The 17,130-nt window shown below is 35.4% G+C and overlaps 1 protein-coding gene across 3 annotated transcripts in view; it reads left to right on the top strand.

Moving 5' to 3' along the window:
• The window catches only part of MAN1A2 (mannosidase alpha class 1A member 2), a 149,054-nt gene that overhangs the window by 101,987 nt on the left and 29,937 nt on the right, over positions 1-17,130 (top strand). For 2 of the 3 annotated variants that reach the window (XM_032486948.1, XM_006184283.3), the window contains exons 11-12: positions 1,521-1,693; positions 5,159-5,274. In XM_032486948.1, coding sequence (XP_032342839.1) covers positions 1,521-1,693; positions 5,159-5,274 — 289 coding nt within the window. The remainder of the gene's footprint in view (positions 1-1,520; positions 1,694-5,158; positions 5,275-17,130) is intronic. The other variant, XM_032486947.1, reaches the window with a different exon arrangement.

Here is a 17,130-nt window from a genome sequence, read left to right as displayed (position 1 = left end):
TGCCAAATAAGATTTGATCACATATCAGACCTTGTCAGTAAGCTGGATAGAAGTATTCTTACAAAATACCGGTAATTTCTTGATTAGTCCTAACCTCAAATCCTATTGAGGAGGTGGTCAGAGCTTTATGAGCACACATGTAGTTTTGGATACAATTTCGGAGGCTTCTTGAATACAACATTATCACTCTCTTCCAAAGCCTACCATATAGTTCACGGTTAAAAACCCCTGCGTAAGTTCTGCTTTAGTTTTCCGAGACTTAGCAGTAAGCAAATTATGGTTATTTACTCTTTGGATGGCATGTTTTGCTTCTAATGGTACTGTCTAGCATCACTACAGTGTTTCTGGTTTTGTAGGGGAGTTTTTTGCGAGTAGGGTGTGGTAAGAAAGACTGTGTTTTCACCTTCTTTGAACTGTGGTTATTTGTCGTTTATGGTGCCACCCTTGTAATGCTGAAATTGGCCACAGCAACACTTGTCATGCTGACAACTGTGGCATAATTTTATTTATGGTATAATTCTTGTGCTGCCTTTTATGAGAAAATATAAAAGTGTCCAGCACTTTTCGGAAAAAGTGAGTGACCTTAAAAGTATTTGCCACTGGTACAAACTAGTAAAAAGAAAGATGGCAGATGAGAGTGATAATTGAGTGTGACTCCAGCATCCCAATGGAAGGTGATTTTATCCTGCCCGGATTTAGAGTGCCGGGTATGATTAGAAAGGGGTTCTTAAAAAGCCTTTCATGTAATACTGTAGTCCAGCCTGAATGGAAATCATATCATTTTAAGGAATATTATGTAATGTTGAAATATATGTGTGATGATTTTTTTTAATTACGATTTTTTTTTTATTTAGCTATAGTTCATTTACAATATTGTGTTGGTTTCAGGTATTTATTCAAACTGATAAATTCTTAGTAATTGGCAATTTGAATCTCTTCCTAACTGTATATACAGAGGCTGTAGAAGAAGAGAGATGATTTTTAAAACTGGTTTAAGTTTTAAAATACACTGTTTCGTACATACTATAGTATGCTTTAAAGGAATACAATCTACAACTAAATCTAATTCAAGATCTGAGCTCTAAAATGCTTTCTTTTATATGTGTGTTATTTAAAACGATTTTTAAATTGTCTTCACTTTTTAAAAAGTAATTCTGCACAGTACAGTTATCTGTCTCATTTTATTTTGGAATAAAACAGAGTGTGTAATGTGCTTATGTCTAGCTTTGAATTTGTTTCCGAAGGATTACTAGACCCTGGTTGGTTTAGTTAGATTTAACAGTATGTTGATATGCAGTATTTATGAGAAATATTTCATGTGAGAATAATGGGAATATTTATAAGAAAATCAAATGTAGATCTTTTAAATTCACTGATTTTGCAAAACAGCAACAATAAAAATAAAACAAACAACAGAAATAACTTTACTTCATACTGCATTCTTTCAGGGGAAGAAAAATCTCTGCTGAACAAACACAAATGGTTTACTGTGCTCATTTATTTCTTTTGTCATGTTACAGCTTTAAAGCTGGGTCCTGAATCATTCAAGTTTGATGGTGCAGTCGAGGCCGTGGCAGTCCGGCAGGCTGAAAAGTATTACATCCTCCGTCCAGAAGTAATTGAAACATATTGGTACCTATGGCGATTCACTCACGATCCAAGATATAGGGAGTGGGGCTGGGAAGCAGCACTGGTAAATAAGCCACTATTTCATTTTATGTGCAAGAGTGTTAAGTTAAGCCTCCTATAGTGCCGTGTATCCTCATCCGTGTTACCTCAAGTTCAGTAACTGTTGGGCTACTTTCACTTACTTAATGGAAAAACTCAGTCGGTGTAAGTTTCTTAAGAAGTAGAGGTAAACCTTAGAATCCAGTTTAGTTCTCTGTTAGAACTATTTTCCTACTGGTATTCACTCATTCTTACTGAATAACGTAAGGAGTAATTTAAATGGCAATTTTCCACTATGGTTATAGAATTTCTGTACTTGCTTATTAATGCTGAACTTCTGGAGAAAAAAATAAATCATTGTAAAACTGCCCAGGTTCACAGCCTGGGTAGGTACCCCTGTTACTTCAGCTTGTATTCAGAGTAATTCCTTAGTGGATCACCATCAGAAGGACTAGTGAATTGTTAAAATTCTTCTAGATTGAAAGACGAAAAGAACCATCCTAGCACACATGCGCACATATGTATGTGTACACATGTATTTGAAATGAGGAGCTTTAATGGTTTGTAAGTAAAGGAAGCAAATGTTTACTCATAAAATGCTAGCCTTTCAGAGAACCCCATGGTTAGCAGTACCTGGGAGGAAGAAAATCATTAGAATTTTCATGAAAGTATAGCTTATCTCTGGGAGTGAGGGGATATTTTATTCTCTGAGGTATACTAATTATGCTAAATAGCGCTAATTATGATGGATATTCAGATTGTTTAGTTTAAACTTGCAGTCTAGGTAGAACGAGGACATTCCAGGTGAGATAAGTAGTGTTAGTAAATTGCTCAGACAAGAATGTGCAAAATGTGTTTTAGGGCAGAATGTAGACCAATTTATGTAAAAGAAGATTTCACAGTGACATCCAGAGGAAGAGACATTTGGAGCCGTTGTGTGCCATTATGTGGAGATGGCCTCACATACCAGATCAAGGGATGTGCGTACTCAGTGTTTAAAGAATAACACACACGCGCACACACGCACACACACACACTTCTCTGTTACTATGCAAGTGTTTTTCATTCGAGAGGTGGGGATAGAAAGTCCTTTGCCTGTCTAAAAAGCCCCTCCTTCACTGTCTCCTGCCCACCAAAGCTCCCTAACTTTAAGGACCCATTACAGGACTACTAAATGTTTTTCAAAGGGGAAGGAACTACTGAAGGGTTTTTCATGGGGAATAACAAAAGGATCTGATTATAATCTGCAAAATGTGGGTTTTGGAGACCCCTGCAATAATCTAGGAATAATGTGATAAAGACTTGGAATAAGGTAAGGACACTCATATGTCATTTGTCATTCAGGAATAGATGGTCCTTATAGAGTTTAACGACAAGAGAATATTAATGGAAGCAGGGTGGTTACAAATATAGAACAGGAACAGATGCAGCATTTATTGGTGCTGCTTTCCTCCAACTACCTGGGTCCAAAATTGGGAACACAGCTGCTAGTGAAACCCTCCCATGCAGGAGAGGCCTGTCACAGTTGAGAGAGAGCCTAAATGTTGGCATAGTGGTTTAGGAATAGGACATGCACACACTTCTGTTGGGTAGCAGTAGCTTACTAATGCTTACATAAGTCGAGCAATATTTTATATAGGGGAAACAGGTAAAGTAACCCTGCAGTGAGTATGACTTGAATGTCCTTTGATAGTTAATGCTTCTCATTTAGAGGAATATAGGAGAAACATGTGAATCATGTGGGGCAGGGTGGTAAGGAGTGGTGACAGAAACACATATTCTCATCGAGAAATGCCATAGGATAATTTTAGCCTTTTCCTAAGGTTCTTTTTTCCTGCGCACTTTCTTAAAGTATGGCCCTACTCTTATCTATTAAAAAGAGGTTTGACAAGCTCAAACTTTAAAACATATCTGTCCATATTGAATTACAGAGTTAGAATTTTGCTTCTGTAGCCTATGTGGATACACAAACTCAGTATAAAGAACGAGAACTGAAATAATTACAATTTAAATTCAAGATTAAAAGTATGATATAATGAGAAGAGGGCTGCAGGGTAGAGACAGAATAATGGTATCTCACTGTCTTTTGTAGCTTTAGCTATTCCATTTACATCTTCAGATTTCCAAACTTGAATGTGTTATGCATGAAAACTTGCCTTGGAGAAATGTCTCTAAATGGTTTAGAGATCAGTCATGCCTCCCTACTACTTTTCATAGTATCCTTAAACTGCTCTGATAGTGTTCTGTGGTGGTAAAGACACATGATCGTCGTGAAGAACATGTGTTTCAAAGTATGTTTAAAATATTTGGGTGGAGAAAAGTATCAAACCTTTTGGTAAGGAGACTTTTAAACCCAGCTATAATCAAAATGGAACCATATAAAAATGAACCGTTTGATTAAATAAACACTTCCACTGTTAATTAGCTTCTTACTAGAAAGGAGGAAGGCCAGAAGAGTAAGTAGCAAGGCTAGAAACAGCAGGCCACAGCAGCATTGATGAGTTAAATAACCACACCTTCATTCGACAGAATCTCCCTGGATTAGGTGGAGTAGAGAGAAGACCCACATATGCTTTCACTTTTTATGAATGGCTTAATTCTGAATGTGATAGATCTTCATAAGCAGAAATTTGGTTACCTTGAATTAAAAACAGGGTTTTGAATAGATTCCATTTGATTCAGTGTATTTTATTCAGACATGTTCAAAGATGCAAAAAGATATAAAATAAGAATATGAGCTCTCATTTGGGCAGTAGAGCATAGTGGTTAATAATGTGGAGCCAGTTACTCCTTGCCTCAATTTTCCATCTGAAAAGTACAACTGTTAAGACAGCCTCATAGGGTTGTTGGAAATTTAAATGTTAATGCATGTAAATCTCTTAGAAGAGCCTTCAGCATGTAGTGAATACCTAAGTGTCATTAGTTCTCAGTATTGTAATTATTATTGTAATAGGTGTGTGGGTGGCACGTCCTGTCAGTTGGTACCACCTATAATGCTTAACTCATAGGATTATGACAATACATTGTCTGGCATTTAGGATGTTTGCAGTAAATATATCTCATTGCTATTGCTGTGGAGAGCTCCTAAGTAATACAGTTTTAGCATGTTTTGGATTATTATTTATCCTTGGAAGTGATAAAATTATATTTAAAATTTTAAATTCAAGCTGATTCCCTCTTAAATTGTCAGAATTAATGAGGTTTTATTGTGCCAGACAGGTCTCTAACTCAGTGTGAATAGCCTAAATTTGACTCTTAAGTTAGGAAAATACAAGATGTCCTACAAAGATTAGTTTTGGAGAGAGAAATTCTACAGGAAATGAGATATGTCAGTTTTTCCAATATGAGACTATTCCCATTTGATAATAAATCTTATTTTGAAACTGTTAAATTTTCTTGTAGATCTCTGTGAACTTTTGACTGTGGTTCCTTAACTTGTCCTTTAAAGCTTGAAATTATGTAGAATTGATTCTTTTGATCTCTTTCACAGGCTATTGAAAAGTATTGCCGAGTCAGTGGTGGATTTTCTGGGGTGAAGGATGTATATTCCTCTACTCCTACGCATGATGATGTACAGCAGAGCTTCTTTCTTGCTGAAACATTAAAGTAAGTGGGTGCCTTTAAAACCTTTTTTTAATTGTAGGCTGGATTTGCTCTATGGTCACTATGTGATGAATTACGACTGTGTGATGTTACACTGAATTTTATTACAAATATCTTTTGATGTAATTGAGTCTTAAATGTTTAGCTACATCTCATGAAGAATGATGTTGGACTGTGAGGTAGATGTTTTGTCAGAGTACCTTTATTTTGTGCTTAGCGCTTTACTAGGCATTAGAATCACCTGGAAGACTTCTTAAGACGCAGATAACTGGGCCATGCCCACAGTCTCTGATTTAGTAGATCTAGGGTGGAACCTAAGAATTTACATTTCTGTCAAACTGCCAGGTGCTGCTGATGTTGCTGGTCCTGGGACCACACCTGGACTCCGTGCTCTAGCTAATGAAATCTGTCCAGAACAGTGGAGTTTTGATGGTACTAGAGGGTATATGACCGTAGCCACTCATCCTCCCAATGAGAGTTCCTGTAAAGGTACATCTAAAGGGAACAGTGGAAAAGAGAAAAGACCACTTTATTGTTTGGGCTTATACTCAAAACCCCAGGCAGAACGCTCTATGAATTTTCCTGGAAGAAGGTGGAGACTTTAAATATGTCTGCTTCCCTAAAGACCTGCAAAGTAAGGTTCTTGATACCTTCTCTTCAATCTCACATTTCTATTTTCTTGTCAGTCTCTACCTAAATTCCTCATAAACTGTCACTTTGTTTGTTCAAAAAACATTATTTCCAGACATTGTTCAGGTTATTTGGGGATTTATCAGTAGGCAAAAAGGACAAAAGTTCTTACTCTCCTGGACTTTACATTCTCGTATACTTGTAGCTTACATTTGTCGTATATTATAATTTAAATGTACATATCTCAAACTGAGTGTCTTGTCCTAAATGACCATCTTAATCCAGTTTTTCTTTTATTATCCTTGATATTCTTCTTTTCCTATATTTTCAGCTTGTACATTGTAATTATTTCTTTTTTCTTATTCTAATGTATCACTTTCTTATTACATTGTTTCTTTATTTTGCCCCCTCCCTTCCATATCTATAGTCCTAGTGAAGACCCTTATTTTGCTAAGATGGTTCAGTCAGTTCTCTGCTTCCAGTCCTCCCCTTATGTTGGTTTTTCCCGTGTGCTTAAGCTTGAGACTATATGAGATAGTTGAAAGAGCACCAGACGGAGATAAAACCGCAGGGGCTTTAATTCTATACTTGCTACAACCTAGCTGAATGAACATGTCAAAATAAAATGTCTGTGCTTTCAGTTTTCGTATCTGTCAACTCTAGAATTTGACCCAAATTATGTAAAATCTTTTTTTTTAATAGCTTTTTAAGGTCAGAAAATTTTTAAGAATAGTATGATGACTCTAGCCTTAACCTCGGTTTACCTTTTGTTAATTTTTGCCACATTCCCTCACCCTCATGTGTACGTATGCACACAGTTCTACTAATTTGGGTTTTTCGTTTGTTTGTGTATTTATTTATTTGCTGTAAATTTGAGAGTTACTCACAGCATTCTGATGCTTATGAAAGAGTTTTCAAGAAAAGGGTGTATCTTATGTAATCACAATACAGTTACCACACTGCGGAAACTTAACATTCATACAGTACTGTTGTTCCTTATGTAGTCCACTTTTATTTCTCAATTGTTCTTATACTGTACTTTATAACTTTTTAAAAAAATCCCAACCTAGGATCCCATAGAGGATGATTTGTTGCATTTGCTTGGCATGTCTCTTTAGTCTCCTTTAACCTAGAACAAAGTTTCCCTATTTTTCTTTTGTCTTTTGTGACATTGACACTAAGTATTCAGACTAGTTGCTTTGAAGAAGGTCCCTCAGTTTTGATATTTGTGATTGTTTCCTTCTGATCAGATTTAGGTTAAACATTTTTGGCATGAATATTATTTAGATGATATGACCTCATTACATCTTATAAACAGGAACATGATAATGGTTTAGTTCATTATTGATGATTTTAAATTTAATCGTAAGCTTAGGTTTGATTATAAGGTCATGTAAAAAAATTTTTTTTTTTTTTTTGGTAAAAAGTGATCTGTGAATAGGGGAGGATGTAGCTCAAGAGGTAGAGCACGTGCTTAGCATGCATGAGGTCCTGGGTTCAATCCCCAGTACCACCTCTAAAAAATAAATATATAAATAAGTAAACCTAATTAACTCCCCCCCAAAATAAATAAATAAATAAAAATTTTTAAAGATTAAAAAAAAAAAGTACTCTGTGGAATGACAACTTTGAGACTCTGAATATCCTTTTTCTAGCAGTCTTTTACTCAGTGTTACTGGCATTTTGCCTGAATTGAATATTACTACAGTAGTGGTAAAATGTTAATTTTGAGGCCTCCTCTAGTCTTAAAAAGAAATTACTTGATTTTCAACATCCCCATACCGTTTTCTTCATGTCACTCTTTTGCCCAAAAGCTCCAATGGCTCATTCATGTCTAGCTTGATTTCTCACTTCTTTTCTTTAAATGTTCTGTTCTTAAACCAAGTTTATCTATCTGTCTTTCTATAACTATTTATATAAAATTTGTTCCTTTGCATTTCATTGTCTAGTTAATATTTCATTGGTTCTGGCAGGAATACCTTTACACTTTCTATCAATTAATGCCCCTATCCTGTCTCTAAATAAAGTTCAGATCTTAGCTCTTGCAGATTGGCTTTCCTAATTAATTCTCAAATGCCTCATCAGTACAGACCTTGAGCACTTTAGCACATGGGGGTAGGGCTGCAAATACATATGTGGCATGCTGCTTTTCCCCTTGCAGTATGTGTATGGGATGTGACTAGTTGACCTTCGTACTTTTCCCTGCCAAGTTCAGGAAGAATGCTTCTCAACATAGTACTCTAAGTACCCAGTTTTTTATATGTATATAATATATAATATATAATATATACACACGCACACACACAAACATACATTTGGATCAATAAAAATTGAAAAAGTCAAACTAGGACTCAGAGATAATTATAACAAAACCTAGGCTAAGAAAATTATCACAGTTAAGCACTACATACAGCACTAAGCTTCCTTGCAGGTAAAAGCAAAAAGGAAGCAGCTTGCTCAGTGTCATTATCATCTCTGTGAGTTGGGAGAACAGATTATGTTGACAGATGAGACAAAATTTTTTCTTACTGCTAAATTATAAGATGACTTAATTTGATAGTTCATAATTTTAAAATATTGAACTATTAGATGAACTAAATGAAATTGCTGTTTTTAAAAGTCGTAAACAGTTGAACATTGGCAATTTCATATGATTCAGCCTACAACATAATGGTAAATATCTTTAAACAGTGATGTTACAGAAGACTCTTAATACGACTCAGAAAAACACTTAATATGATTTATTCTTTATAAAAACTGATGGCATAATATTAGAGTGCAATTGAACTAAGACTTTTCTGTGAAGAGTAATGGTAGTTGTAGGTTTATGTTTTTCTCATTGTTAAAATACAGTGTAAAACTCCAGAGGAATGAAAATTAGTATGACTTGGCGGATTTTTCTCACATGTCAATATTCAAATAAGCTTTTGTTGAAAGCTGAGTAACTGTTAATTTAAGATTGTATCAAGTGGTTGAAATTTATTGTGAATTCATTAAAAGGCAACAATCCATGTGTTTTAGTTTCCAGAGGTGGCAGCAGATTGGCTGGGCAGTTGCACAATTAAATGACAAAGCCTGTGTTCCTGACTTAAGTTGAGAGCCGTTTTACCTTTTACATTTCATCATGGATGCTCTACTGTATAGATACATCATAGCTATACATACTGATACACCTTCTTCTCTGGAAGACAAGACTGTGTCCTCTGTTTCTCTTGTTTCTCTCAAGCATCCCAAATGTGTTTATTCATTTAGTGTATACGCTGATGGTAAAACAAAAACTAATAAGGAAGATCAGAGATAGATTCCTTCAGTCTCTTCCCTTAAAACTCTTACACTCTAATAGAGGAAATAAAATGAATGCAAATTTGCAAGAAGTGTTAGTATATTAAGTGCATAAGAGAAATGTTAATAAAGTACAAGTCTTTGAAAGGAGGACAAATTAAATGAACTTGGAAAAGCATAAAGGAAGACTTCATGGAAGTGGTGGCATTTAAACCAGACTGGAAGGCAGGGTGGGTATAATAGGATGGATTAGTAGTCAGGAAAGTAGTTATCAGGCAGACAATGGAATGTTAAGAATGAGATAAGAGTGGTCTAAAGGTGGAATTGACAAGCCCTAGTTTCTCATTAGATATAGGGAGATTCAGTAAGAAGGAAGAGTCAGAGATAACATTAAAGTTTCTATTGTGGGTAACTGTAAGGATTGTAACACCAAGTTGCAAAAAGAAATCGATTTCAGAAAAGATAATGAGTTAGTCTTGACATATGTTCCCAAGAGGCTTTTACAAATATAGATCTGGAGCTCAGAAGATAAGTTCAGAAAGATTTTAAGGATGAAGAGAAAAGACATACCTGAACCTTTGAAGACGCCTACTTCTAACAAATGAAAGGGATTTACAGTTTAGCTTAGAGAATGAACACTTGCATTTATCCTCAACTCCCTCTTAAAAGCCATTAAAATGACTAGAGGACTAGGAAGGTGTAAAGGACAAGGATAAAAAGAATGAGAAAGAAATGAACAGCAGACAGGCAATATCAGCTTATTTTTAGAAGATGGAAAACTGAGAAAGCTAAGTACCTGTATCAGGGGAAGTTAATATAAAGCAAGCTGATAAGAACTTCAAAACCTGCAGGACCCAAGACTAGGGTACAAAGTAGGATTGAAAACTATAGAATTTTTTTTGAACTTTATATATATAAAGAGTAGTTAGACCCTAAATTCACCCCTGCCTGATCTCTACCATAAATGAAACTAGAGATTTCTTGTATGAAGAGATCGAAATCAGGGAGGCTCTGGACTTAGGGATATGAGGCACAATTGAAAGTGGATAGAAACTTGGAGGATTATTTTCTGGGAAAATTGATTAGCCTACAAGAAAAAGAAACTATAGATACTGATATGTGAGTTTCCCTCAACAAAATGGCCATTTCCTCACCCATCCCCCAGTGGTGAATGCTAATAACATGCCTACAAGTTTCCAATGAGCATTTTAGTGCCCCACTAAATACTAATAGAGTGTACTGAGTTAGAGATATTTATCAAACTATAGGCATAAAAGCTATGTGCATTACATACATTACTAGTTTGAGTTTTTAAAATTTATTTTAAAAAGTAAAATATGAATATAAGGTAATTCAAGAAAATATCCCAGCATTAAAGGACATAAGTTTCCAGACTGAAAGAAACCATCAAGATTCCAGCACAGTGGATGTAAACTGACCCACACCAAGGCACAACACCATGGAATTTCAGAACCCTTGGGATAAAGGAAAGATCTAATAACTTCCAAAGGAGGCAAATAAAAATCTTGAAAAAATTATCTGGAGTCAGAATGGCTTCAGATTTCTCAGGAACAACAGTGGAGGCTAGAAGCGGTGGCACAGTTCATTCAAAATTATGACCGAAAATTAATTCCAAGTTAGAATTTGCAGTTTTTAGCCGTATGAGGTCTCAAAAATCTACTTCTGTGCACTTTTTCTCAGTAATGTTTTAGAGGACTTACTCCATCAAAACTGAGTGTAAACTAGAATGGAAGACATGAAATACAGGGAACAGGTGAAAGGAAGATTAAGAGGGTCATCAGTCCAGATTGAATAGGACAGAAGGCTCTGGAGAGATTTTTTCAAGATTAAATTTACAGAATGTTTATATCTGTTTTGAGGGGAGATTTAGATAATTGAAGATTTTATTGTATTAGTAGTAATAAATACAAGTCGGTCTGCTTTTTAGGTAAGGGGTTAATTATGCAAGAAAGAAAGAATAGCTTTCAGCTAACATATGAAATTCCTTAACTTAGACTTTTGTTTGGAATCTGGATTGTTTTACAAAAGTAGGTAAAATAATACTACTCTGCTGCATTTCTCCAGTTGCAGGAAATAGAAATATATTTTTTGGTAATGGCTTTGTTTCCTCCCCAGATTGTCTTTTCATTGGTTTTAGTGAAACAGCAGTTGAGCAAAAGCCCCTTAAGCTAAAAGAATTCCAAGGGAAATAGCAGATGGAACACCGAGCCTTCTGGGAGCGGTTTTCTAGCAGCAGTCCTTGAATTGTTAAATGAACATTTCTCATTTGGATTCTCTATAGCTCTATCACTTTGTACCATTTACTGCCATAAATCAGTTCCTCTTAACAAAAACTTCCAGGGAGATGTGCATTATTTTATATCTGTAACCTCGGTATCTATAATGATTAACCCAGGTTTGACTGGGCTTTTGTCAAACAGTAGCTCAGTTCTGTTGCATTTTTATTTGAAGGTCTGATAAACTGAGGAAAGTGTACATCTTGGGGCTACCTTTCAGTCAGTTTTTCTTGAGTTCATATCTATCAGGCATTAACTGGCTCAGAGAAATCGCAGGTTAGTTGGAATCATAGTCTTCTTAATGAATTTGTTGTTAAAAGAAAAGAGAAATACTGTAAAATTAAGACCAAGTTTACTATCACAGTGTGCCTGCTTTCACTTGTATCAAAATCTCTGGGGCAGAAATTGTTTTGTGTGTGTGCCTGTCTGTCTGTCCTGTGTATCTTGCTAGTGTGCTTTTTTTCCCCTTCCTGTCTCTTAAAATTCAAACTATAAATTTAATGGCAAATTTCTGGAAAACTATATAAGAATATGTCAAGACTCTTAAATAGTCAAAGCTATGGGATGAGATTTATGTACAAGGATGTTTATTGCAGTTATAAAAATAAGGCGTTACTATATGTTCAGTATTAGTTGAAAGAAATAAAAGGTGGCACATCCACAATGGATATTATGGACCAATAGCGATTATAGACTTGTCACAGTATAATATTAAGTAGGCTGTTAAGTGCGCATATACATATGTGTATATGAAACATACAGATGAACATCTTAATATGTCTTTAACATCAAAATGTATACTGTGACTTAGCTTAATTGGTGTTACTCTTTTAAGTCCATTTCTGGTTTTGCTTTTGTAATCAGATAAAAATTTTTTAAAAAATAAATTAAACTGCAGTCATATTTTTTTGCCTCAAATTCAGTTGCTGTCTTTGTGCCTCGAATCAAAAGAAATTTTTTGAGCTACAAAAAAATGTAGAGGTCCAGCACCACTGCAGCCCATTCCCCCCTCCAACACACACAGACATTCCCAATGTTAAAAGTTTCCTTACAATATACAGAATGTTTTGTCATAAAGTGTTTTGTTAACCTCTTCAATTGATGGGCAGCTCTCTGCCTCATAAGGCTAACCCATTCCACTGCTCAAGAGCTTTTAATTAGATCTTTCTCATATTAAGTTAAAATCTGTTTCACTGTGAGTTCCATTCAGGGATCCATGTTTTGCCCTTTGGAAATATGGAGACTTTTCTGCATGAATGAGAACTAAAAATGCTTGTATTTATCAGGCTAAAGATGGCAAGTTTCTGTATATTTCTTTCTTGATACCAGTCTGGTTTGCTTCATTGGAGATGATTCCATGGTTTTCTAGCCTGAACAGTACATTCAAGATGTGGGTAAACCAGTGCAGAGTACCAATCCCTAATTTGGTCATTATACCTTCCTCAGTGCAAGGTAATACTGTATTGTTTTCTGGTAGCCCTGTCAATATAGCTTGAAATTTTGCTGTAGATCTCTCTCTCTCTCTCTTTTTTTTTAACATGAACTAAGATAATTATTTTCTCCCTTATATTGGTATGATTAGCTTTTCTGACTTTTATTACATTTTATCTTTATCCTTATTAAATTTTATTTTGTTAGATTTAACATATTCTTCTAATTTATTGAAATGTTTTGAATTCTTGAGTTTTTCATTTAATGTATTAGCTATTATAGCTTCGTGTCATTCACAGACTTAATAGGTATACCTTGTATATACCCAAGCTAGTCAAACGTTAAAGACATCTAACCATGTATTCTGAACCAGTTCATATTTATCTATCTTTTCTTAACTCTTTGCCTTAATAGCTGTGTGACTTTGGACAAGTTACTTAATTTCTCTCCCTCAGCTTCATCATCCATAAAAGAGGAATTAATAATAGTATCATCTCAAAGGGTTGTTATGGGGGTTAGTATAGTGAAGCCCTTAGAATTATACCTGACACAGAATACAAGGTAGCAGGTATAAAGTCACTGTGGGACAGTAGGGCTAGCAGTTGGGGAAAAAAGATAGACTGTGAAACAAAGGAGAACAAGGGCAAACTAGAACTCAGTGAGGACAAATGGTCCCACACCTGTGCCTCACTGCCTCCAGCTTTGATAAGCAGGTAGCTGGCAGAAGTAGCTGGCACTTTATGCCATGGGGCTATACATATCCGGCCTGAGAATTGGAGAAACTGATAAGGACGTCCAATAGGAGCTGCAGACATTGAAGTTCTGGCAGCTGCCCCACACCTCCCAGTTGAGCGAGGTTATCACTGACAACATGCGTAACTTGAGCAGCACATAGCAACCCTGCACTGCCCCTCAAAGAATAATAGTTCCTGCTTTACTTCACCCTCCACATCATATGCATATTTTTTGTGGCTAACCCTAATCGAGAATCATACAGAGAAAGTAATTCTGACAAATATAATTCCAGCTTAGCTATGCCAACAAAGGATGCAATCACCACAGGAGACAGGAGCTTCCAGATAATGAAATATATTATAACCTAGTTTATATCATATAGTATATAATGTTTGTATATTAAAGAGATCATTTAAAAAACTATTATAAAGCTGTACTAATTAAAAGGGTTTATTAGGGTAAAAGAGTAAATGAAACAATGAAACAGGACAGAGTTCAGAAATAGGCCCACTTATATGTGGAAATGTCATCTTTGAAAAAAGGTAATTCAGATCATTGAGGAAAAGTTAAATAATTAAATGAAGCTAGAAAAAATATCCATTAAAAAAAAGAATAAAACTGGATCCCTATAAATACTAAAATTGATCTTATATAGAACATAGCTTTAAATATAAAAAATGAAATAAAATCTGAAAAAAATAGAAGTTGTTTTCTCCCAGCTCTGTGGGTGAAGATGGCATGACACAAAACCCAGAAACCATAGAAGAAAAGATTTAAATTTTTAACTGCATAAAAATGGGCATCTGTAAGAGAAAAAAAAAAGAACATTAAACAAATTAGAAGACAGATGACACACTGGGAAAACATTTGCAATACATTTGATGGGTAGATTTTCTTAAAATGTGAAAATTTTCAGGAAAAGGTATTAAGTTAAAGTAAGTAAAGGCAGTTCACTGAAAAATACAGATAAAATACAGATGGAAAATGCCATAAATACATGAAAAATAAATATTTGACCCACTCATAAAGAAGAAATGAAATGAAAATTAGTAATCAAATACCATGTTTTACTGTCCAGTTACTTAAGAGTTTAAAAGTTTGCATTCTGGTATGATCAAGAGTGTCTAGTCACTTGCAAACACTGGAAGTGAGAGTGTATATTGTTTGATGTGGGTGGTGAAATCTTTGGAAAAGAAACTGTTGAAATATTAAGAGCACATTAATTTTGCTACAGTAGTCCTGCTTCTAGGACTATACTCTACAGGTGTACTTCCCCATGTGGGAAAGTTTGCTCCTTACTTCCACAGTGTTTATATTCTTTGCTCTTATACTGAATAATTAAGCGCTGCGTGTTCCTTTTTAGTCACCTCTCCTGGTAGACTGCTTCTCCCCTGCATTTGGTCCATACCTGCCCACCATACATCTTCACTTGTCTTTACTCTTGCTTTCTCTTCTGCTTGGAATTTATCATTTCTTTTTTTATCCCTAACAAAATCCTTTTACTTTTTCAAGGCCTGGCTCAAATATCACTGTCTCTATGAATCTTCTCTAACACTAAGACAGAATTAATCCATCCTTAGGTATACTTAAAATACTTCTCTTGTTCTCATTGTCTACATGAAATATTAATGTCCTCAGTGCTGGATTTCATGTTTGGGGTAGAGTATATGTGCAAATGTTTGTTGCAGTGTACAGAATTAACAGCATAGGACTTACATTAAAATTAGTTATATAAAACATTTATCTTCTGTCTTGTGTAGATCCTCAGAAATCAAGAGTAATGTGTTGTTTTTCATATAGATTGTTTTGATTATAAAAATAGTATGAGGCTATAGCAAAATGAATTAAGTAGTATGGAATAGAAAAAATGAAAAGTTAAAGTTTCTCTGTATCCCATCTCTAGTTTCACTTCCCAAAGATAACTACAGTTGACCCTTGAACAACACAGGTTTGAACTGTGCAGATCCTCTTACACACAGATTATTTTCAATAAATATATTAGGAAGTTTTTGTAGGTTTGTGACAATTGGAAAAAACTTGCAGATGAACCACATGGCCTAGAAATATTGAAAAAAATTAAGGAAAAAATCAGGTACATATGAATTCATAAAATATATGTACATAGTAGTCTATTTTATCATTTACTACCATAAAATATACACCTATTACTAAAAATTAAAATTTGTCAAAACTTACATACCTGCAGACTGTACATGGCACCATTCACAGTCAAGAGAAATAGAAACAAATGTAAAGATGCAGTATTGAATTATAGCTGCAGCACATCCTTTCTACTGTAGTAATTTTGTAGCCACCTCCTGTTGCTGTTGCAGTGAGCTCGTGTTGTGAGTATCTGCTTAAAATGCCAAGTGATGCTAATCATCTCCATCTGAGCGGTTTGTCTCTCCAGTAAACTGTATATCAAGCAAAAAGTGATCTCTCGCAGTCCTTGCATATTTTTCAGCATGTTTAGTGCGATAACATAAAGCTTGACTAACACCATAGGACCCCATACAGAGTGCCACTGGTGATGTTGGACAGTCTCCCAAGTAGCAGAGAAAAGTCATGACATTACAAGAAAAAGTTGAATTCCTTGATATGTGTGTAGATTGAGGTCTGCTGCTGGGATTTCTCACCATTGCACAGTAAATGGATCCAATGTAAGGATGATTTTTTAAAAAAAGAATCAAAAGGAAATTCATGAAGCTTTCACTGTAGCTACATCAGCAGGCACAAGGACCTTGCACTTTTTGCAAAATACCTTTTTGTCTTGTATTGAAAGTGCAGCTTTTGTATCCGTGTAGAGTTGCTGTAAAAGAGGCATACCTATAGACTCACATGATTTGAGAAAAAGCAAAGTCATTTTTTTGACAACTGAAAGCAAAAGGAAGGTAAAGGACCTAAAGCTGGAGAATTTAATGCCAGTAAAGGATGGTTTGATAATTTTAGAAAGAGATTTGGTTTGAAAAATGTCAAGATAACACAACAGGAGAAGCAGCTTCTGCCAACCAAGAGACAGCAGACGAGTTCCCAGACACTATTAAGAAAATCATTGAAGGGAAAGAGTATCTGCCTGAACAGGTTTTTAATGCAGATGAAAGTGCCCTATTCTGTGAAAAAGTGCCATAGAGGACATTTGGTATTAAGGAAGAGAAGTAAGTACCAGAATTTAAAGCATTAAGATATAGGCTAACTCGACTGTTTTGTGCAAATGCAGTTAGGTTGTGATCAGGACTGCCCTTATCTATAAAACTGCTAACCCTTGAGACTTGAAGAGGAAAGGTAAACACATGCAAAACATCTTTTGGTTGTACAATAACCGAAAGGCCTGGAGGAGAATTCTTTTCCTAGAGTGTTCCGTTGATGCTTTGTCCCTGAAGTCGGGATGTACCTTGCCAATAAGGACTGCCTTTTAAAGTTCTCGTTACTGGACAATGCTGCCCCTGGCCACCTAGAACACCGGTTTAACACCGGAGGTATCAGA

Source organism: Camelus ferus, chromosome 9 (assembly GCF_009834535.1).
Source record: "Camelus ferus isolate YT-003-E chromosome 9, BCGSAC_Cfer_1.0, whole genome shotgun sequence".
NCBI lineage: Eukaryota > Metazoa > Chordata > Mammalia > Artiodactyla > Camelidae > Camelus > Camelus ferus.
This window is presented reverse-complemented; position numbering and strand designations above follow the sequence as displayed.